General features: G+C 37.3%; 1 protein-coding gene across 1 annotated transcript in view; it reads left to right on the top strand.

Annotated features, from left to right (window-relative positions):
- The window catches only part of LOC124605904 (coiled-coil and C2 domain-containing protein 2A), a 348,984-nt gene that overhangs the window by 172,698 nt on the left and 151,743 nt on the right, over window positions 1-24,543 (top strand). Inside the window, exons 10-12 of the mRNA XM_047137851.1 lie at window positions 12,700-12,841; window positions 13,525-13,728; window positions 22,075-22,271. Coding sequence (XP_046993807.1) covers window positions 12,700-12,841; window positions 13,525-13,728; window positions 22,075-22,271 — 543 coding nt within the window. The remainder of the gene's footprint in view (window positions 1-12,699; window positions 12,842-13,524; window positions 13,729-22,074; window positions 22,272-24,543) is intronic.

Here is a 24,543-nt window from a genome sequence, read left to right as displayed (position 1 = left end):
ACATCTTGCTCACCAGATGGAAGTGTTATGTCATAGCTGTCTCACCCAAGGCTTCTAGTAGTTTTAACAGAATGTTGTCTACTCCTGGGGCCGTGTTTTGACTGAAGTCTTTTACTGCTCTTCAAATTCTTCATGCATCTCCTCGTCACCTACATCCTCTTCCATTCCCATAATATTGCCCTCAAGTACATCACCCTTGTACAGGCCCTCTATACACTCTTTCCACCTTTCTGCTTTCTCTTCTTTGCTAAGGACTGGTTTTCAATCTGAGCTCTTGATATTCATACAAGTGGTTGTCTTTTCTCCAGAGGTCTCTTTAATTTTCCTGTAGGCGGCATCTGTCTTACTCCTAGTAGTATATGCTTTTACATCCTTCCATTTGTCCTCCAGCAATTCCTGCTTAGCCATTTTGCACTCCCTGTCAATCTCATTTTTGAGATTATTATATTCCTTTTCACCTGCTTCATTTACTGCATTTTTATATTTTCTCCTTTCTTTGTTTAAAGTCAGTATCTTCCGTGTTATGCAAGGATTTCTATTAGCCCTTGTCTTTTTAGCTACTTGGTCCTCTGTTGCCTGCACTATTTCATCTCTCAACTGTACTCCTTTCCCCTGTTCTTATCAATCGTTCCCTAATGCTCCCTCTGAAACTCCCTATAACCTCTGGTTCTTTCAGTTTATCGAAGTCCCATCTCCTTAAATTCCTACCTTTTTGCGCGAAGATAAAGTATGAGAAAATAGGACTCGTATGGAGGCATATAGACAATTGTTTTTTTCCCCCCTCACTCCCTCATTCCCTGTGAGTGGAACAGAAAAGAGAATGACTAATAGTGTTCCAGGGTACCATCCGCCACACACCATATGATGGCTTATGGCATATGTATGCAGATCTGGATGTAGAATGAATGCAGAACAACTGTCTCAAATGTATGTTTGAAAGATGGTGGAATACCCAGTACCTAGTAGCTATACATCTTCTGCAGCAAGAGTAGTTGTCCTGAAAGGCAGCTACACCACATATATTGTTTGGGTCATCCAATCTAATACTAGTTTTCTTGAATTTTGAATAGGGTAACTTGCTATCCAACATATCCTTGCAGCCTGATACCTTCACGTACTTAAACTTAACCACCAATAACACCTCCCCGCCCCCTTTTTTTCATTATCATCTTTCTTCATTACATGTTTTTTTATTTATTATGCATTTCTTTATTGCTTTTATGTTTTTAATCTTTACCCTCCACCCTTTCCTATCTCCTTTTCTTCTTAGCTTTTAATAGGACTATTCATTTCATTTCTGTTCCCCTTAATCCATCTTTATTTCTTACTCTGTCCTCATCATCTTTGGACTGACGTTGGCACAGTGCTTACTCATGTATCAAATTTGATATCCTTCTCCCTGATGCGTCCCTGTTAACTTTGCTAACCCTTGTCCTCACAGCAGCTGGATCCCTCTCATCCTCAGCTGAGTGATCTGCCCTTCCTTTTTAACTTTCCCCAACTTATCTTTCTCTCCTCCCTGAGGAAGGAACTAGTAGTTCTGAAAGCTAAGATGGTACCACAAACTTTTACATGAGTCAGCCTGTAGTGCTAAATATTTTGTTATTTCAGTAGAGCGTCAATTATCTGAACATCAGTCAACCAAATGATCACTTAACCGAACTGTTATTCATTCCTGCATGCCACTGTGCCCCCACTATGATCTTGCTCCCCCCCCCCCCCCCTCCCCCTCCCCCTCCAGCCCCCATGCACCAACACCTAGTTGCCACTGACAACAGCAGCTATTTGCACTCTTTTATGATCACTTGTGTAAAATAAACTTGTGAAATGAAATTCCTAAACTCAAATGTCCTTTCTATGACAGATAAGACAAGATTAGTGAAAGATTAGAAGAAGGTGAATCTGCTACCAAGTTATCTAATGAGTACAAGGTTAGTAAGTTGACATATGGACATGAAAAAAATAAAAGACAAGCATCACAAATTTTATAGATTAGATTAGATTAGTACTTGTTCCATAGATCATGAATATGACACTTCGTAATGATGTGGAACGTGTCAGGTTAATAAAAGTTGTCTATACAAGATATTACATTACACAAAATATTAAGACACTTAATAATATTTTTTTTTTTTGTGCAATTTGGGGAAATTAGCCACTTACTATATCCAAAAATTCATCTAATGAGTAGAAGGAGTTGCCATTAAGAAATTCTTTTAATTTCCTTTTGAATGCTATATGGCTATCTGTCAGACTTTTGATGCTATTAGGTAAGTGACCAAAGACTTTTGTGGCAGCATAATTTACCCCCTTCTGAGCCAAAGTTATATTTAATCTTGAGTAGTGAAGATCATCCTCTCTCCTAGTGTTATAGCCATGTACACTGCTATTACTTTTGAATTCGTTCAGATTGTTAATAACAAATTTCATAAGTGAATATATATATTGTGAGGCTACAGTGAAGATCTCTAGCTCTTTAAATAAGTGTCTGCAGGATGATCTTGGATGAGCTCCAGCAATTATTCCGTTTGCACGCTTTTGTGCAATGAACACCCTTTTACTCAATGATGAGTTATCCCAGAATATGATGCCATACGAAAGCAGAGAATGAAAATAGGTGTGGTAAGCTAATTTACTGAGATGTATATCGCCAAAATTTGCAATGAGCCTAATAGCATAAGTAGCTGAACTCAAACGTTTCAGGCAGATCCTTAGTGTGTTTTATCCAGTGCAACCCCTCATCAATGCATACACCTAGAAATTTTGAATATTCTACCTTAGCTACAGATTTCCGATCGAAGTCTATATTTATTAATGGTGTCATTCCATTTACTGTGTGGAACTATATATACTGTGTTTTGTCAAAGTTTAATGAGAGCCCATTTGCAGAGAACCATTTAATGATTTTCTGAATAACATCATTTACAATTTCACCAGTTAATTCTTGTCTGTTGGGTGTGATAGCTATACTTTTATCATTGGCAAAAAGTACCAACTTCGCATCTTCATGAATATAGAATGGCAAGTCATTAATATATATTAAGAACAAGACCGAACCTTGCGGCACCCCATCCTTGATTGTTCCCCAGTTTGAGAAATCACCAGGTTTTTGCATATTATGTGAACTGCTTATTTCAACTTTCTGCACTCTTCCAGTTAGGTATGACTTAAACCATTTGAGCACTGTCCCATTCATACCACAGTACTTGAGCTTATCTAGAAGTATTCCATGATTTACACAATCAGAAGCCTTTGATAGATCACAAAAAACCCCAACGGTTGACTTCCGGTTACTCAGAGCATTTAATATTTCATTAGTGAAAGTATATATAGCATTTTCTGTTGAAAACTCCTTCTGGAAACCAAACTGACATTTTGTTAAAACTTTATTTTTACAAAGGTGTGAAGCTACTCTACAATACATTACTTTTTCAAGAATTTTGGATAAGGCAGTCAGAAGAGAGATTGGGCGGTAGTTGTTGACATCAGACGTATCCCGTTTTTTATGCAGTGGCTTTACAATGGCATACTTCAGTCTATCTGGGAAAATACCCTCCTTCAGAGAGCTATTACATATGTGGCTAAGAATCCCACTTATTTCTTGGGAACAAGCTTTTATTATCCTGCTGGAAATGCCATCAATTCCATGTGAGCTTTTATTCTTGAGAGAGTTTATCATCTTCCTAATTTCAGAAGGAGAGGTGGGTGGAATTTCAATTCTATCAAATGGTGTGGGTAAGGCCTCTTCCATTAACTGCCTTGCTTTGTCTAATGAAAATTTAGATCCTATTTTCTCTACAACATTTAAAAAATGATTATTCAAAATGTTTTCGACTTCTGGCTTGTTGTTTATCAAGTTTCCATTCGCTTTGATGGTGATGCTGTCATCCTGTACTCTTGTTTGCCCTGTCTCCCTTGTAATAATATTTCAAATTGTTTTGATTTTGTTATCAGAGGTATTAATCTCAGATATGATACACATGCTTCTGGACTTTTTAATAACCTTTCTTAATGTAGCACAGTAGTTTTTATAATATATGGCTGTTTCTGGGTCATTACTCTTTCTTGTTTTTAGATACAGTTCCCTTTTGTGGTTGCAAGATATTTTTATTCCTTTAGTAAGCCAAGGTTTTTTGCATGGTTTCTTATAATTAGATTTAACTACTTTCTTGGGGAAACAGTTTTCAAATTCTCTTACAAGTGTATCATGAAATAAGTTATATTTTAAATTAGCATCGGGTTCATTGTACACCTCATCCCAGTCTAACTGCTGAAGTTTTTCTCTGAAATTTCTAATTGTTGAGTCATTAATTGAACTCACAACTTTGGAGGGTAGTTTTGAATTACTGAATGGAGCTATGTCATATACTGTAACTAGCTGAGCATCGTGATCAGAAAGGCCATTCTCAACAGGACAATAATTTATGTTTTTAAACCTATCTTGGTCTATAAAAGTGTTATCTGTCTATGTGCTGCTGTCCTTTACTACCCGAGTAGAAAAATTAATGACAGATGTCAAACTGAAAGAACCGAGCAAGAGTTCCAGGTCATTCTGCCTATTACACTCTTTCAGTGGATCAACCTTGAAGTCCCCACAAATAATAATTTGCTTTCCCCTATCTGAGAGATAGCACAACAAGGCATCCAAGTTTTCCAGGAATAAATGGAAGTTTCCTGAAGGGGACCTATATACTGTTACAATTATAAAAGAGCCCTCCTTCAGTTTAAGTTGACAGGCACATGCTTCTGTATGTTGCTTCGACAAAACTTTTTTGTATCTAAGCTTTTTACACAGTGATAACTTTTGACATATATGGCAACTCCTCCTTTCACCTTATTCTCTCTACTCATATGTGCAGCTAGTTTATAACCACTGATATTTACCTTTTCCATATCAGACACAATGTGATGCTCAGACAGGCATAGTATATCTATTACATTATAAGATTCAGTGTCATCTAAACAAACCAGGAGCTCATCTACTTTATTCTTCAATCCCAGGATATTTTGGTGAAAAATGATGACATTATTTTTTACTTTACTTTTGTGAGAATCTACTTTTTTCTTTAATCCACCAATATTTTGGTTAAATATGGTAACATTATTATTTACTTTCCTGTTGTGAGAATTTTGTGAGTTTTGGACCTCTTAAACACCTTCCTGCCTGGATTTCTCATTGGACACTGACATTAGTCTAAAAAAGAGGTACATCCATGAGTACTAGTGTCCCCCCTTATGGATTTCACTAACAACCCTGCCAGTTTACCCTTTCCTTTCCTATTTAAGTGTAGACCATGCCTTGTGAAATCCCCCCTATCAATAGCCTCGACAGGAACCAATCCAATGTCTGACAGAGTGATCACCCTACGCAACTGATCCAACTCCATATTTACCCCCCTGACAGAGCGGTTCAACTGGGGCTCATCATCCCGCACGAAAGCAGGCATCAGCCCAACATTGGTATGGGTTGTTGCCGAGGCTATTTTCACCTGGTCACACTCAATACTGTAGCCCTGATACCTATCAATACTGTTTCCCACTCCACCCACTATCACCACATGATCCTGCTTTGTGAAACCCTTGCACAAGGAACCTACATCCTCTACAACCTGGCTAAGAGATGCACTTGGCTTGACAAAGTGTAATTCTATAAATGGATCAACAAGTCATAAAACTATGAAGCTTGCCATGAACTCACATCTGGATGATCCTGGGGGAGAACCTACCACTACTCCCACATCTATGTGAGAACGCAATTCAATTGAGTGAAAATCTTGGAGGTTCATCAAATTTTAAAGCTGGAATGGGTTTTTTAAAATGTTTTAAGTCAAGATACAGATTTCATGAAGTTCAAATACAAGGAGAAAAGCTGTCTGCTGTTTCTTCAGCTGCTGATTCTTTGAAAATCAAACTAAGAGCCTTTTGAGAGAAGAAGATTATGCTCTCACAAATGTTTAGAGTGATAATGAAACTGGGCTCAGCTGGAAAGTTTTTCCAAGAAAAACTCTTGCTTCACATAGAGATTAGCAGCACCTGGCCCAAAAATAAGCAAGGATTGTGTTACAGCTTCCACTTGTGCTAATGCTACTGGTAGCCATTGGTTGCCTATGCTCATCATTGGTGAAAATAAGAAACCACGTTGTTTCATTGTTTCAAACATATTAATATGTCTCTGATGCCTATAGTTTATGCCTCACAAAAGGGTGCCTGTATGCATAGCGCAATTTTCATGGAATGGTTTATGGCAGTATTTATGCCCTCTGAAAGAGTTACAAAATGACGATAGCAAGAAAAGATTATTGCTCCTTGACATCATGTAAGCTCTTAAATGAAAATGGTGGGTTCATAAAAGTGATGTTTTTTCCATCTATCATAGCCTCATTATTACAGCCCATGGATCTAGGTGTTATGGAGACTTTTAAACAGTATCATAGAAAATAATTTTTGTGTAATTTATTGTTAGAAAGAGAAGATCAGGGTGAAGAAAATCAGTTAAGAAATAATAAAAACATTGATTTGAAAGATGCTTCCTACATCGCCAGAGCAACACGGTTTAGTGTAAAGGGCCCAAATTAAAAATATAAAGATAAAATAAAATTGTGAGTATTGTGAAAAGTTTTCAGTTGTTGTTGTTGTGGTCTTCAGTCCTGAGACTGGTTTGATGCAGCTCTCCATGCTACTCTATCCTGTGCAAGCTTCTTCATCTCCTAGTACCTACTGCAACCTACATCCCTTTGAATCTGTTCAGTGTATTCATCTCTTGGTCGCCCTCTACGATTTTTACCCTCCAAGCTGCCCTCCAATACTAACTTGGTGATCCCTTGATGCCTCAGAACATGTCCTACGAACCGATCCCTTCTTCTAGTCAAGTTGTGCCACAAACTCCTCTTCTCCCCAATTCTGTTCATTACCTCCTCATTAATTATGTGATCTACCCATCTAATCTTCAGCATTCTTCTGTAGCACCACGTTTTGAAAGCTTCTATTCTTTTCTTGTCCAAACTATTTATCGTCCATGTTTCACTTCCATACATGACTACACTCCATACAAATACTTTCAGAAACGACTTCCTGACACTTAAATCTATATTCGATGTTAACAAATTTCTCTTCGTCAGAAACACTTTCCTTGCCATTGCCAGTATACATTTTATATCCTCTCTACTTCGACCATCATCAGTTATTTTGCAATATTTACCAACATGGGTTTGCTGTGCTGGCACTGTTAACAGCTGAAAGCATGGGGAAACTATAGCCATAATTTTTCCCAAGAGCATGCAGCTTTACTGTATGGTTAAATGAATATGGTGTGCTCTTGGGTAAAATATTCCAGAGGTAAAATAGTCCCCCATTTGGGTCTCCCGGCGAGGACTAGTGAGGATGACATTGTTATCAGGGAAAAAAAAAAAAAAAAAAAAAAAAAGAAATGGATAGGAAAGTTAGATATAGTGGGAATTAGTGAAGTTCGGTGGCAGGAGGAACAACACTTCTGGTCAGGTGAATATAGGGTTATAAATACAAAATCTAATAAGGGTAATTCAGGAGTAGTTTTAATAATGAATAAAAAAATAGGAGCACAGATAAACTACTATGAACAGCATAGTGAACCCATTATTATAGCCAAGATAGACATGAAGTCCATGCCTACCACAGTAGTCCAAGTTTATATGCCAACTAGTCTGCAGATGATGAAGAGATTGAAGAAATGTCTGATGTGATGAAACAAATTGTTCAGATAGTTAAGGGAGATGAAAGTTTAATAGGCAGGGGGACTGGAATTTGATAGTAGGAAAAGGAAGATAAGAAGAATAGGTGAATATGGACTAGGGGAGGGGGGTAAGGAATGAAAGAGGAAGCCACCTGATAGAATGCACAAAGCATAACTTAATCATAGCTAATACTTGGTTTAAGAATCTAAAAATAAGGTTGTATATGTGGAAGAGGCCTAGAGAAACTGGATAGATTATACAGGGTGGTCCATTGATAGTGACCAGGCCAAACATCTTATGAAATAAGCATCAAACGAAAAAACTACAAAGAGGGGAAATCAGATGGCGCTAAGGTTGGCCCACTAGATGTTGCTGCCATAGTTCAAACGGATATCAACTACGTTTTTTTTAAACAGGAACCCCAATTTTTTATTACACATTCATGTAGTATGTAAAGAAATATGAAGGATTTAGTTCGACCACTTTTTTCGCTTTGTGATAGATGGCGCTGTAATAGTCACAAACATATAAGTATGTGCTATCACGTAACATTCCGCCAGTGCGGACGATATTTGCTTCGTGATGCATTACCCATGTTAAAATGGACCCTTTACCAATTGCAGAAAAGTTCAATATCGTGCTGATGTATGGCTATTGTGATCAAAAGCCCAACAGGCGTGTGCTATGTATGCTGCTCGGTATCCTGGACAACATCATCCAAGTGTCCGGACCATTCGTGGGATAGTTACGTTATTTAAGGAAACAGGAAGTGTTTGGCCACATGTGAAATGCCAACCACGACCGGTGACAAATGATGATGCCCAAGTAGGTTTTTTAGCTGGTGTTGCGGCTAATCCGCACATAAGTAGCAGACAAATTGCGTGAAAATAGAGAATCTCAAAAACGTCGGTTTGAGAATACTACATCAACATCAATTGAACCTGTACCATATTTCTATGCACCAGGAATTGCATGGCGATGACTTTGAATGTTGTGTACAGCTCTGCCACTGGACACAAGAGAAATTACAGGATGATGACAGATTTTTTGCACTCATTCCATTTAGCGACGAAGCGTCATTCACCAACAGCGGTAACGTACACCGGCATAATACACACTATTGGGCAATGGTAAATCCATGATGGCTGCGACAAGTGGAACATCAGCAACCTTGGTGGGTTAATGTATGGTGCGGCATTATGGGAGGAAGGATAATTGGCCCCCATTTTATCGATGGCGATCTAAATGGTGCAATGTATGCTGATTTCCTATCTAATGTTCTACAGATGTTACTACAAGATGTTTCACTGCATGACAGAATGGTTATGTACTTCCAACATGATGGATGTCTGGCACATAGCTCGCGTGCTGTTGAAGCGGTATTGAATAGCATATTTCATGACAAGTGGATTGGTCGTCGAAGCACCATACCATTACCTGCACGTTCGCAGGATCTGATGTCCCTGGATTTCCTTCTGTGGGGAAAGTTGAAGGATATTTGCTATTGTGATCCACCGACAACACCTGACAACATACATCAGCGCATTGTCAATGCATGTGCGAACATTACCGAAGGCGAACTACTCACTGTTGAGAGGAATGTCGTTACATGTATTGCCAAATGCATTGAAGTTGACGGACATCATTTTGAGCATTTATTGCATTAATGTGGTATTTGCAGATAATTACGCTGTAACAGCATGCGTTCTCAGATATGGTAAGTTCGCTAAGGTACATGTATCACATTGGAACAACCGAAATAAAATGTTCAAACGTACCTACGTTCTGTATTTTAATTTAAAAAACCTACCTGTTACCAACTGTTTGTCTAAAATTGTGAGCCATATGTTTGTGACTAAGCGCCATCTCCATCTATCACAAAGCGAAAAAGTGGTCCAACTAAAACATTCATATTTCTTTACGTACTACACAAATATGTAATAAAAAATGAGGGTTCCTATTTAAAAAAAACCACAGTTGATATCCGTTTGACCTGTGGCAGCACCATCTAGCGGGCCAACCATAGTGCCATCTGGTTTCTCCCTTCAAGATAGACAAGTTTCGTTCTTTGTAGTTTTTTCATTTGACACTTATTTTGTGAGATATTTGGCCCAGTTGCAATCAATGGACCACTCTGTATAGTGGTAGGACAAAGATATAGGAACCAAGTTTTAAATTGCAATACACTTCCAGATGTGAACTGTGACAACAATTTAATGGTTATGATTTGTAGATAAAAAATGAAGAAACTGGTAAAACATAGGAATCTAAGGAGATGGGACCTGGATAAACTGAAAGAACCAGTGGTTGTAGAGAGTTTCAGAGAGAGCATGTGGAACGATTGACAAGAACAGGGGAAAGAAATACAGTAGAAGAAGAATGGGTAGCTTTGAGAGATGAAATAGTGAAGGAAGCAGAGGATCAAGTTGCTAAAAAGATGAGGATTCGTAGGAATCCTTGGGTAACAGAAGAGATATTCTGTTTAATTGTTGAAAAGAGAAAATATAGAAATGCAGTAAATGAAGCAGCCAAAAAGAAATATAAACATCTCAAAAATGAGATCGACAGGAAGTGCTAAATGGTTAAGCAGGAATGGCTAGAGGACAAATGTGAGAATGTAGAGGCACATATCAGTAGGGGGGTGATAGATACTGCCTTCTCAGTAAGAGATCTTTGCACAAAAGAGAAGCACCTGTATGAATATCAAGAGCTCAGATTGAAAACCAGTCCTAAACAAGAACGTGAAAGCAGAAAGGTGGAAGGAGTAAATAGATGGTCTATAAAATGGTGATGTACTTGAGGGCAGTATTATGGAAAATGGAAGAGGACTTAGATGAAGATGATACTGCGTGAAGAATTTGAAAGAGCACTGAAAGACCTTAGTTGAAACAAGGCTCTGGGAGTACATGAACATTCAATTAAAAGTACTTATAACCTTGGGCGAACCAGCCATGACAAAACTCTTCCATCTGGCGAGCAAGATGTATGAGACAGGCGAAATTCCCTCAGACTTCAAGAAGGATATAGTAATTCCAATCCCAAATAAAGCAGGCGTTGACAGGTGCAAAAATTACCGAACTGTCAGTGTAATATGTCGTGGCTACAAAAGACTAACACCAGTTCTTTACAGGTGAATGCCAAAACTGGTAGAAGCTGAGATTGGGGACGATGAATTTGGATTCCATAGAAATGTTGGAACAAGCAAGGTAATACTGACCCTATGACTTATCTTAGAAGATAGATTAAAGAAAGGCAAACCTACATTTCTAGCATTTGTTGACTTAGAGAAAGCTTTTGACAATGTTGACTGGAATACTCTCTTTAAAATTCTGAAGGTGGCAGGGGTGAAATACATGGAGCGAAAGGCTGTTTATAATTTGTACCAAAACCATATAGCACTTATAAGAGTTGAGGGGACTGAAAGGGAAGCAATGATTGAGAAGGGCGTGAGACAGGGTTGCAGCCTATCCCCAATGTTATTCGATATGTATATTGAGCTAGCAGTAAAGGAAACGAAACAAAAATTTGGAGTGGAATTAACATCCATGGAAAGAAATAAAAACTTTGAGGTTTCCCAATGACTTTGAAATTTCGTCAGAGACAACTAAGGACCCGGATGAGCAGCTGAACAGAATGGACAGCATCTTGAAAGGAGGATACAAGATGAATGTCAACAAAATCAAAACAAGGATAATGGAATATAGTCAAATTAAATCAAGTAATGTGGAGGGAATTAAGATTAGGAAATGAGACACTTAAAGTAGTAGATGAGTTTTAGTATTTGGAGAGCAAAATAACTGATGATAGTCGAAGTAGAGAGGATATAAAATGTAAACTGGCTCTGGCAAGGAAAGCGTTTCTGAAGAAGAGACATTAGTCAACATCGAATATAGATTTAAATGTCATGAAGTCTTTTCTGAAAGTATTTGTATGGAGTATAGCCATGCATGGAAGTGAAACATGTGGATGATAAATAGTTTAGACAGGAAGAGAATATTAGTTTTCAAAGTGTGGTGCTACATATGGACACTGAAGATTAGAAGGGTGGATCACATAACTAATGAGGAGGTACTGAATAGAATTGGGGAGAAGAGAAATTCATGGCACAACTTGAATAGAAAAAGGGATTGGTTGGTAGGACACATTCTGAGGCATCAAGGGATCACCAGTTTAGTATTTGAGGGAAGTGTGGAGAGTAAAAATCATAGATGGACACCAAGAGATGAATACACTAAGCAGATTCAGAAGGATGTAGGTTGCAGTAGTTACTCAGAGGTGAAGAAGCTTGTACAAGATAGAGTAGCATGGAGAGCTGCATCAAACCAGTCTCTGGACTGAAGATCACAACAACAACAACAGTAAAATTGTAAACCTCATCACTGAACTAGTGGTTCGCAAAATGAAGCTAAAAATATACTCACTGTATCTGAAGTTTTTACATGTTTGGCTATTTCCTTGCAATGGTTTGAAGCTCAAGATGAAAGTGACCAGCATTAGATATTTGTCATGAAAATGCATGACTTGGCGGCTTATAAGCAGTGGGCTTGCCTCGGCAGACCAAAAGTAAGGAATATTTGTAAATGTTAATTCTACACTTATGTATTGTACATGCAAAATGCGTATGTATTACATATTTTTTGTTTACTAGGCTGTACTACATACATTCCTACTGTACTTGCCATTGTAATAATGAAAGAGATTCATGTTATGGTCAGTACATATAGTTTTTATCAGTAAATTGGTAAATAAAAATATACCAGTTCTGTTATCCAAATAGACTGATTTTCCAAAATCTCCTCCCCCCCTCTCCCCCCAAGTCAATTTGGATAATATACATTGTTACTTCTGAAAAGATGGTTTGCTTTATATTGGATTTTGTTGTTATTGAGAAAGAGCCTGTTTTGCACTGATTTTGTTGTTGAAGCACTACAATCTTGTAATATATGCTTCATAATTAATCAGAAATAACTGACTCTGAATGTTTAACCAGACACAGTGAGCCAGCAGACTTCCCAGTTTCATTGCGAAACCAGGATGGAAATTTAGATCCTCAGAAACTTAAAGAATGGGCAGAGAAGTCTCATTTGGATCCTAATGACCCTAGAAATGCTTCATTCTTTTATTTTTTGAAGGTAGGATGCCATTTAATATGCAGTGACTAATTTTTATTTTATTGTAATGTCCTTGGATGATTATAATATAAATTATAATGTGGGAGAGGGTTATCAGGAATCAAAATTTTTCCAACTAATTTTCCTGTTGATATTGGAATAAATAAACCATTGTATTTTAATAACAGTATGCTTTTCTACTTAAACTCTTACCCTTCTCTTCATTGTATTACCATCCTATCTTATGCACATGAGACTTTAAGCAGGTACTTGTTCTTTATCAAGAGTATTTTAAAAAGTAAGTGGGGTACCTTACTTTTTGACTATTGCTTCAAACTTCAGATTAAGCCAGCTTAATCTCTGGATGATAGCTGAGACATCTTGCTTTAGCCTTGCAGACAGACCATAATGTAAATGAACTAAATTATTCTAGCATTTTTGAATGCGTGTATCTATCTTTCCACGTAATTAAAGATAGTTTTTATTTCAAAACTGTTAAAAAGGCAGACTTCTTCAAGAAGATAATTGGTAAGAAAACCCATGGTCTAAAGTCATTATCGTTCCCTTTTTTTGTCAGTTTCTATTAAAAGCATTTTCATTTGTTATTGTTTATGTGTATTTTATCTCTTTAGTTCAAGCATTAGTTCATGATTGGTCTTTATGTCATAATGGCATACTTTACTTCTACATTTTCTTTGTAACAGAATACAGATGAAACTTCGTGCAGAGAAAATTCATATTTTCGGCTGGACCCACTGCAATCTGAATTTGACTTCTGCACAGCAGAAGAGTTAGACAGCAATCCACGCCTTCGATTGCTTAAGCTCAGGGATCGTGGTGAACCTGAATTTCGTGGTTTACATCTTGTTCCACTTCGTGAGAAGGAAATATTGCCTCAGATATTTGTGGTAAGCTGAACCTGTATATACTACAATGTTTATGACAACTATTTTCTATATGATATTTATTTTCTTTTTTATAATTAAATTTTTGTAGCTTGACATGTACCCTTCATACTGCTTATTTAGCTGGCAAAGTAATAGGAAGACAGTAGAAATTACCTAATCATGTGGTAAAGGAAGGGATAAATACAAATAGAGAAAGTATCAGCTCTGTTGTTACTTTAGCAGTTACCCTTCTATCAGGTGTCTTTTACCAACCATTTGATTATGCTCCTCTGGTGTAAACCATTCATTATTGTATATAAAATGAAAAAGCATGGAATTATGGATAGCACTTTAGAGGTGTAAGTCATATCTGACTAGAGTTGTAAAACTATCATAGGCTATCATAGAACACCACAAATAAGCATAGACTGTGGTAGTTTTCCTTGTATTTTTGGTCAGTTAAGTTCATACCCGCATTACCTGTACATTAGGCATGTTGCATACATATCAGACATTATGTCATAACAATTGCTTTCTTTATGTATGTGGTTAGTGTCTTACTAGTTTCACCTGAAAATGGTAAGCAGAGAATTGTCTCGAAACTGAGTGAAGATATACAAAGAGCAGGGTAACTTATGGAACAATTTTGCTCTACATAGTTATCCTCCTGTCTGTTTCTTTAGAGTGAACAATATTTATTGCAAAACTGAAACTGTCAGTGTTTAATTCAGGTTTTATTCAAAAACTGTTGATTTATAAAGTGAAACATAGTGATGTAGTAGTAAAAATAAAGAAAACAATACAGAATTTTCATATAGCACTAGAAAATGCAATTTCCCCAACCGAAAGGAAGAATAAAAATCTACAAAACTTAAATATATCAAAAACTCTTTTTTAATACTTCATTGAACTTATGTGAAAGATGTTTCTGTTATTTATAAACTACTTTTGCATTTAGCAATAATAAAAGGGAACTCTTGCCTTTGATCATGATGAAGAACGTTCTGTCGAGTACAAAATAACAACAATAATTATATTTTTATGTTCATGCATATAAATTTTACTTGCATCAAAAGTACTGTAATTGTTTTGATTAAGTAAAAGCGCAGAAGTTATATGATCGACTAATTTTTATTACTTACAAAATGCAATTTATATTCTGTAAGGATATAAAATACACAGTGGACGAATACTGAATGATGTGTGGTTCTAATTATGTGGAAAAAGTATCAACCAAGCAAACTGGTGGAGGTGGTGGGGGGGGGGGGGGGCGCTTACAGTTTCTGTCTTACACAATTATTTATGTTTCTTTTTTTTTCCCTGTCACTGCTACCAGTACTACCAGTAATCCTACCATTTACTATATCATTTATGCATTGTACCAAAACTACCAAACCATACTTTTGGTAGAGCGCAACTCTGTATCTGACAGTGAGGAAGAAACAGGTTGTCATAACATTGAGTAAAGGAAAGTATTACTCAAAATGGAGAACTATTTCACAGGAGGTATCACAAGGCTCAATCCTAGGCCCAATCATCTTTCTTTTTTACATAAATTTCTTACTCATAAATATAAATTATCAATCATTGTTATTTGCTGATGACATGTTCATACTGATAGAAAATAAAAATGCAGAACAAATTCCTGAAAGAGTCATAAATACTACAGAGAAACTAGATGCGTAGCTCCATCCTTGGTAGAATCCTGAAGCGATGCAGTCCTTCAACAAAGGAAATAGCTTACAATACGTTAGTTCGTTCAGTCTTAGAATATTGTTTGTCTGTATGGGACCCTTACCAGTTGGGTCTGATTCAAGAGATTGAAAAGGCCGAAAGAAGAGCAGCAAGATTCGTGACTGGTACATTTAGCCATCGCAAGAGCATTACAAATCTCATAGAAAGTTTGATGTGGGACACACTTGCAGATAGACGACACGTTAAACAGAAGGGGCTGCTCACTAAATTCCGAAATCCAATCTTCACCAAGGATGTAGAGCATATATTATTACCACCAACTTTCAAATCGCGTAATGATCATCATTCAAAGATAAGGGAAATAAGAGCTCGTACTGAGGCATTCAGACAGTTGTTTCTCCCTCACGCGATCCGCGAGTGGAACAGAGGGGGGGGAAATATGACTTTGGTGTGAATTGTGCCCTCCGCCACACACCGCTTGGTGGCTAGCGGAGTATATATGTAGAGCTAGCAGAGTATATATGTAGATGTAGATGTAATGGCATAAAACTAAATGTTTCAGAAATGCAGCTGACACAACTTGAGACAAAATGATCTAAAATAAATTATATTCAGATTATTCACGAAAGTGAGGAACTGAATGAAGCAGAACATGTAAATTCTTAGGAATGCAATTGGACAGAAATCTGCCATGGTCCTCACATATAGATTATCTAAAAAATAAATAAAACATCCTGACATTTGCTATGTTAAACTTAGTCAGTGTAACTGGGATGGACAAAAAATAGTTTACCATAGTTACTTTGAAGCAGTTGTGAGACACGGTGTTGTCTTTAGGAGAAATGCTAGCAGCTGACAATAATATTACCTTTATAGAAGAAAATCATCAGAGACATGTACAAAGCAAAGCCAGGAGAATCTTGTCAGCCACTATTATGAGACCTAAATATACTAAGTATTTGCTCATTGTAGGTATGTGATATAATTATCTTTTCAAATCATAATCCTGAACTGAATCTTCCATATAACTTCCAGCACAAATATTAAGCTAGGAACAAAGAATAGTTCATACTTTTCCATCAATCCCACAATATATGGGAATTAAAATATGCAACAAGTCAAAAGACATAAATTTCTGAATTGTAGGAACTGAGTTGATGAAAAGAAAATTATGAGCATTTAAGCCATATAAGAATTCAAATTTTGTAGTATATTATAATAAATATTGTATTTGATGTATAATCTGTTACAGTTATATGAGACAATAAAGTCCTGATTATGCTCGTTAGTCTTCATTTTTTCTCCTTCTCTTCATTCCTACTTTCTGTCTGCATTTTGTATCACACTCACAAGTTATCAGGTTACTGTATCTCATTGCTGTAATTCATTGTTCATTTCCAACCTATTCTTCCCTGGTGTATCTCTTTTTCTGATTGCAGACTGGATTTACAACAATAAACAAAATTAAAAAAATTAAACTAAGGTCTTTCTCTCTCTTTGATTGTGTATTATTCCTTCTTTATCAGATATTTAGTTATTTATTTACATTTTACTGCCTTTGTTGGGCTGCTTTAGTCAATTTTGTAAGAACAGTTTTTAGTTAAGTATTGGCCCAGTACTGCTTCATTCACTCAGTTCTCAGCTTTCTTTTTTCATCTGAAATCACCCTTCCCATTATTTGTTTGTTTATTCTGGATTGTAGCCTGGTACTGCTGTGGAAAAAAATTACTTTTGGCGTAGTGTTAGTGATGCACTTTTTAATTCTACACTCAATTTTTTTTGACAACTCACATGTAATGTTTTATATCATTATAACCAGGGTTGGCCAATGTTGACCATAATCCATATAATTGAAAGTAGCATCAGATTATCACAAAGTTAAGTCTGGGTTTCCCAAATCATTGCCTGCTGATCATTTGAGTGGCATGAGAACATTATGTAGATACTAAACAAACTCCAAGAAAGGTTTTGTACACCACAAAAGGGTTTACAATTGAGATTCCAAGAGGGCACATTCTGGGAAGAGTCAGACAACAAATTACTCCCTCCCATATACATCTTGTGAAATGACCACAGTGAGAAAATTCAAGAAATTAGAGCTAATGTCAAAGTTTACTGACAGTTGTTCTTCCACTGCACTATTCAGGAATCGAGCAGTGATGGGAAGATCAGATAGTGGTACCAGAAGTACCTTCCACCACACAACATCAAGTGGCTTGTGGAGTTTAGATGTAGATGTACATGTCCAAAGATGTTTCTCCATTATCCTCCCCATTACTGGTTGTATTTCTTTGTAAGCTGTTTTACTGTTTTATTAGAAACTAGTCTACAATGTCTATTTTCTTAGCATTCTTTGTTAATGCCCATTCTGATTATTAGGCTGTCTTAAGTATTCTTCCTATTTGTGGAGTGTTAATTGTTTTGAAAATGGTTCCACTTCAGTATCTTATATCTGGTTGTGTAACTGTTTAGTTGTGTTTTAATTTTGTGTCTGTTGAGAGACCTTTTTTGTTGTATGTATTCTTAGTGACATATTGTGCTTTTATTGGATTGTTTATTCTTGTTATGATTTCCCTAAAATTGATGGCTATTTATAAAATAACCTCCTTTTATTAAAAAAAAAAATGTGACTGTGTTACAGATTTTGTTCTACAATACTGTGAATGTACAGACTCTAATTTATTTTTCCACATTGTTTCCAGCAACATTTAGACATTTGTCACAGCGTTAGATTGGCTTTGAAGTTCTGCACCATAGAATTCTCCCACCGGCAGCCATCTGGCATTAAATTACTATTAGCCCAAATCTTAGGTAATGAGTGAAGGCATTGTAAAACAATAGTGCCATATGTTCAAGAGTTGGTGAACCATTGTCCATGATGAAGAGACAAGTTGTTGACCAAGTATTGTGAATGCAGACGCAATGAATTTGGTTGGCAAAAGGTTTAGAGAAAATTGATGTTTCATCATCTCAGAGCTTTGTGTTCATTTTCCACAGATTAATCCTACTCTTCTGTACAAAGTGATTACCAGAGGTTTGGATTAATGGAAATTTAATGTCAGGTGGATGCAGGTGGCAGAATTACATGATTGCGAAATTCCAAAGCTCGTCAAACACTACAACTAATGTTTCAGTGTGGCTGGAGACAATGTGTAAAAATTAATTAGAGGATGTACTTTCACAGTATAATAAAACAGATTCTGCAGTCCAGAATGAGATTTTCACTCTGCAGCGGAGTGTGCGCTGATATGAAACTTCCTGGCAGATTAAAACTGTGTGCCCAACCGAGACTCGAACTCGGGACCTTTGCCTTTCGCGTGCAAGTGCTCTACCATCTGAGCGTGAGTCGTGCTTCGGTAGCTCAGTTGGTAGAGCACTTGCCCGCGAAAGGCAAAGGTTCCGAGTTTGAGTCTCGGTCGGGCACACAGTTTTAATCTGCCAGGAAGTTTCATATCAGCGCACACTCCGCTGCAGAGTGAAAATCTCATTCTGGAAACATCCCCCAGGCTGTGGCTAAGCCATGTCTCCGCAATATCCTTTCTTTCAGGAGTGCTAGTTCTGCAAGGTTCGCAGGAGAGCTTCTGTAAAGTTTGGAAGGTAGGAGACGAGGTACTGGCAGAAGTAAAGCTGTGAGTACCGGACGTGAGTCGTGCATCGGTAGCTCAGTCGGTAGAGCACTTGCCCGCGAAAGGCAAAGGTCCCGAGTTCGAGTCTCGGTCGGGCACACAGTTTTAATCTGTCAGGAAGTTTCAGATTCTGCAGTTTTGTTCTCATTTTTGTATATAGATAAACGTTTACTTTATATTTAAATATGTCTGTATCTGTGGTTTCCTGTTCTTGAATTGTAATTTTGTTTACAATTGGTGGGCTGGTTAACATAATTGTCTGTTTTTTCAAAAAGCAATACATCTGCCAGAACACAAGGCCATAATAAATTATAACCAACTCAGCTGTATCACAACACACAATGTTGAAGCTCTATTAAAATCTAGAAAGCTCAAGAACTTCACAGGAAAATTAGGTAACCAAAAAATTTTAATAGCAGGCCCCTAGCAGATAAGAAATATAAGAATAATGCAAGATTAACCCAGCAAACATGGCTAGCTCAATTTTAGGACTACTGATGTTAACTGCAGTGGTCGTCTCAAAATGTTTCCTGGCTGCTCCCTGTATCCTCCTCCTATATCTGTGCTTAGCATTGGCAACAGCAACTACTGAGATACTCATTCCATACTGCAGCTGCTACAGGTGGAGTTCTTGAAAAGATGCATTGTGAAACAACAATCTGTGTAATGGTAAATAAATTATTTTTTATTCATTTTCTAAACAAGTGATGTAGTTCCTAACATTATGAACATGTACATTCTGTTTCAGTGTGTAGTTTTATTTTATATGTATAGTTATCCATAAACTAGCTTATTACTTACTTCTCATAGTAAACTAAAAATTATGAAACCATTTGTCATCTGGAACATCTTATAAGTGATGTTTTCATGCATGTTGTTATCTTTTATATCATAATGCACAAAGAATATGAGAACTGAGTCATCTTTCCCCTATTTTTATTTTATTTCAATATTGTGTTATTAATCTGCACATAAGTGTGAATTCCTATCATAACCATGTTTTGCAAGTTTACAGTTTAAATTTTTCTTCTTTTTTTCCTGTTGTCTACTGAATCTGCAGTTTTGGGTGGATTGTTATTACTTCACAACAATAAATGAGTGATTATACACTGAAGCACCAAAGAAACTAGTATAGGCATGCATATTCAAATACAGAAATATGTAAACAGGCAGAATATGGTGCTCTGGTCAGCAATACCTATGTAAGAGAACAAGTGTCTGGTCCAGTTGTTAGATCAGTTGCTGCTGCTGCAATGGCAGGTTATCAATATTTAAGGGAGATTGAACATGGTGCTATAGTCAGAGCATGAGCGATGGGACACAAACTCTCCAAGGTTGTGATGAAATGGGGATTTTCCCATACGATCATTTCACGAGTGTACTATGAATATCAGGAATCAGATAAAACATCAAATCCCTGACATCACTGTGGCCTGAAAAAGATTCTGCAAGATCAGGACCAACAACAACTGAAGAGAAATTCAATGTGACAGAAGTGCAACCCTTCTGTAAATTGCTGTGTATTTCAATGGTGGGCCATCAACAAGTGTCAGCATGTGAAACATTCAAGGAAACATCATTAGTATGGGCTTTTGGAGCCAAAGGCCTCGTGTACCCATGATGACTACATGACACAAAGTTTTATGCCCCACCTGGGCCCATCAACACTGATATTGGACTGTTGATGACTGGAAACTTGTTGCCTGGTCACATTGTGTCGAGCAGATGGATATGGACACAACCTCATGAATCCATGGACCCTGCATGTCAGCAGAGGACTGTTTAAGCTGGTGGAGGCTCTGTAATGGTGTGGAGCATGTGCAGTTGAAGTGATATGGGACCCCTGATACATCTAGGTACGACTCTGACAGGTGACACATATGTAAGCATCCTGTGTGATCACTTGCATCCATTCATGTTCATTGTGCATTCTGATGGACTTGGACAATTCCAGCAGGACAATACAACACTCCACACGTCCATAAACACTACAGAGTGGCTCCAGGAACACTCTTCTGAGTTTAAACATTTCCATTGGCAACCAAATTCCCCAGACATGAACATTATTGAGCATATCTGGGATGCCTTGCTATGTGCTGTTCAGTAGAGATCTCCACCACCTTGTACTCTTATGGATTTATGGACAGCCCTGCAGGATTCGTGGTGTCAGTTCCCTCCAGCACTACTTGAGACATTAGTTGAGTCCATGTCACATCACATTGTGGCACTTCTGTGTGCTTGTGTGGGCCCCACACGATATTAGGCAGTTGTACCAGTTTCTTTGGCTCTTCAGTGTATATTATATAGTGTTGCATTTGGTCAGATGTTTTACAACTGCAATGTCTTAAGTGTGCTTCATAATGGAACCAATTCTTTAAAATTTGAGTTTTACTTCTTACCTATTTTGATGACACTTACTATTGAGATATTAGTTGGTTTTAGTTCCTGTGAGGTAATATATTTATTGCCTGCAATTTCTTTCTATTTTACTGTTAAAATTGCTTATTTTGCTTCTTTACTGCTTTTTAGCTTATAAACAATTCTTATTTTGTTCAATAGTTGTAATAGTTTCAACATTATTAAGAAAGGGACAGATCGTTACTCACACTATAGACTGGATGTTGAGTAGCAATGCATCCCTTTCGTAATATTGTTGTTATTCCATCCTGAATTTTCCATTGTTTGTTTAGTTGTAATAGGTTAAATGATAGCTGCTTATAGTGGTTCCAGTTTCATAATTTATTTCAGTGAATTGATCAATGTAGTCCAGTTTTGTTGTATTTGTGAAAGGTAGTGTAAAACCATCTCCAAAAAATTGTTTCTTCATTGTATACATGTATTCAGGTATATTATTTAGCAGCTTGTGCAAGAAAGATTTTAACACAAATAGGTTCATATAAGTAAGTAGATTTAGCTCATATCATATTTGAATGAAAATAGATAAAAAGTAAAAAATGTAATTCTTTTCTGATTATTTTCAGTTTTATGATAATTTTTGTTGACCCTATGATGATTGCCATCTTCATTTTCTTCTACTTTTGAACAGGAATATGACAAACGGATGTCTGTGGAGCCAAAGAGAAGTCATGATGAACTACCTCCAGATCCATTAGAGTCACATCGGATATGGGGCCAGAGATTTCTCCTAGATGTTCAGCAGAGGATACTACAGCAATGTCATGCTGCACAACAGAATAAGCAACCACAAGACATTGTTTCAGAGGATCAAGTTCCTGATATTGGGTACAGATGTCATAATGTAATCTGTATTTGGTGTAATAATGAACTGTACAGAGATGATCTTCTTATATCTGGTAATCCAGATAAAGTTAATCTCACAGTATGCCCTCAGTCCCATTTTCAATCATTTATACAACTACAAAATAATTTGGGTGGTGGTAGTTTAGCTTTGAAATGTTTCACATTATAACTAGTCTTTGATTTGCGGCCTGAATAATTTGGCAACCTCTGACAATATCTAGAACCATCAATTAACTGAGTAATTTTTCTCTTAATCAAACTTCATACAATGCAGTAAAAATAATCAGTTCTTGAAAAGATGAAGTAATTGGATAGATAAAACATTAACTCACCAAGCAGCAGCAAAAGAGCACACATATAAAGGTATCAAAGTATGCAAGCTTTTGAAGCTAGTGTCCCCTTCTGGGAGAAAGCTTGAAGAGGAAGGAAGAGGGGTGAAGGAAAAGGTCTGGTGAGGTTATGTAAAATAGAATTAACTTCCAAGGGATATTAAACCATAAACACAGGGAAAAATTTTAAGAAATTGTTATAGGTAAATGACTAAACATAATGTAAAAAAAGGTACAATATGTGAAAGACAGACTTTCAAAGCTTTTTTGAATGTGGTGCTGGCAGGTTTGCTTGAAAAAACACTGACAAAGGTGCCAATAGTGCAGTTGCTGAAAGTGTCAGCAAAACATCCAGAAAAATCATTTTGTGTGCTTGAATTTGCCCATTGTGTACCAACAGTGAGGGTGCAAAGAGCTTTCCATGGCAAGTTTCACAAGACACCACCAGGTTACAAAATCATGTGAAGTGGTAGAAGAAATTTGAGGTGAATGGTTGTTAGTGCTGAAGTATCCTTTAGTCAAGTGGTGTGGCTGATAATATTGAGATACACAGTTTGGAACAATGAATATTTATTAACGTAACTATACTACACCCAGCTTCTGAGAATGGATGTCCACACAACACAGTAACAGAAACATTGATCCTCAACTGTGCCTAACAGGTGCACACACCAGGATGAAGTCCATAAATGTCAAAATGCTGAGAAGCAGGGAGTACAAGTAACAGCACACTCCCACGAGACTGGGAGCTTGTAGGTAGTTCACTGACAAGCAGCAACGTGCTATAATGACATGGTACCACGAGACAATGAGTTTGTGAGCAGATACTATGAAGCAGTGCTATCAGGAGCAGCTGATGGAAATGCAGCATTGTACAGGGCTCACAACAAGGGGAAGACAACACCTTGGCAGGCAGTGGCAGTGGCAGTGACTGTTGATCAATTGGAGTGTGGGGCATAACTGGCTCTTGATGGGTGGAGTACTGACCTACCATATTTACTCGAATCTAAGCCGCACCTGAAAAATGAGACTCGAAATAAAGGAAAAAAAAAATAATAATAATTTCACGAATATAAGCCGCACCAGAAATTTGAGACTCGAAATTCAAGGGGAGAGAAAAGTTTTAGGCCACACCTCCAAATTGAAACAAAGTTGGTCCATTGTAATATGAGACCCAATTTAGGTCGAATGAAAGACGATACAGTAGTCTGGTTCGAGTCGTAATCTTAGCAGTTAAGCTTTACCAGGTAGCCATTGCTATGCGTCAGGCGCTCCGTCCGTATTTATACGGGTACCCTTCCTTTTTCACGTGCTTCATCTGGTTTGAATTGATTGCTTCTTTTGCTTCGATCTGATAAGTGCCGTTTTCTTTGTTATAGGTGTTTACGTCACTCTAAGCTGAAAATGCATTACTGTACTGCGTCATGCATTGTTTGTCGCATTCTGATAGTGCGTGTTTATGGCGTGTCGCTGCTCACGGCATGGCTTGCTTTTGTGCGCGCTACCGCCGCTTACAAAAAGAAAAAAAAAAAAAAAAAGAGGAGAGGAATCATCTCAATAGCGAAACAATGGCAAGAGACTGCTATTTGTTGTTACTTACACTGCTGCTTTCTTTGATAGTGATCAGCAAGAACCAAATAATAGACTGCGTATGATAGAACATGTTCTGAACGAGAGGTAGGCGAAAATTTTTCTCCGTTTGAAAATCTTTGCGGCCGCTTCTTTAGTACATCAAATGCTGCACAGAAATTAGTCATCTTAGATTTAAAAATCTAGTCAGTTGCCGTGCTTCATTTCTGACTGTATCACTATTAGGCATAAGAATAATACGAATATAAACATGACACGATACGTATATTCTTCCGCGTTTGCTGTTGTCTCACTCAAGTTTCGTAGTTTATTAGGCAGACAGTATTTAAATGAGA

This window comes from Schistocerca americana, chromosome 3 (genome assembly GCF_021461395.2).
Source record: "Schistocerca americana isolate TAMUIC-IGC-003095 chromosome 3, iqSchAmer2.1, whole genome shotgun sequence".
In the NCBI taxonomy this organism is placed as follows: domain Eukaryota; kingdom Metazoa; phylum Arthropoda; class Insecta; order Orthoptera; family Acrididae; genus Schistocerca; species Schistocerca americana.
The sequence above is the reverse complement of the archived record's forward strand: the minus strand, read 5'-3'. Positions and strand labels throughout refer to the sequence as shown.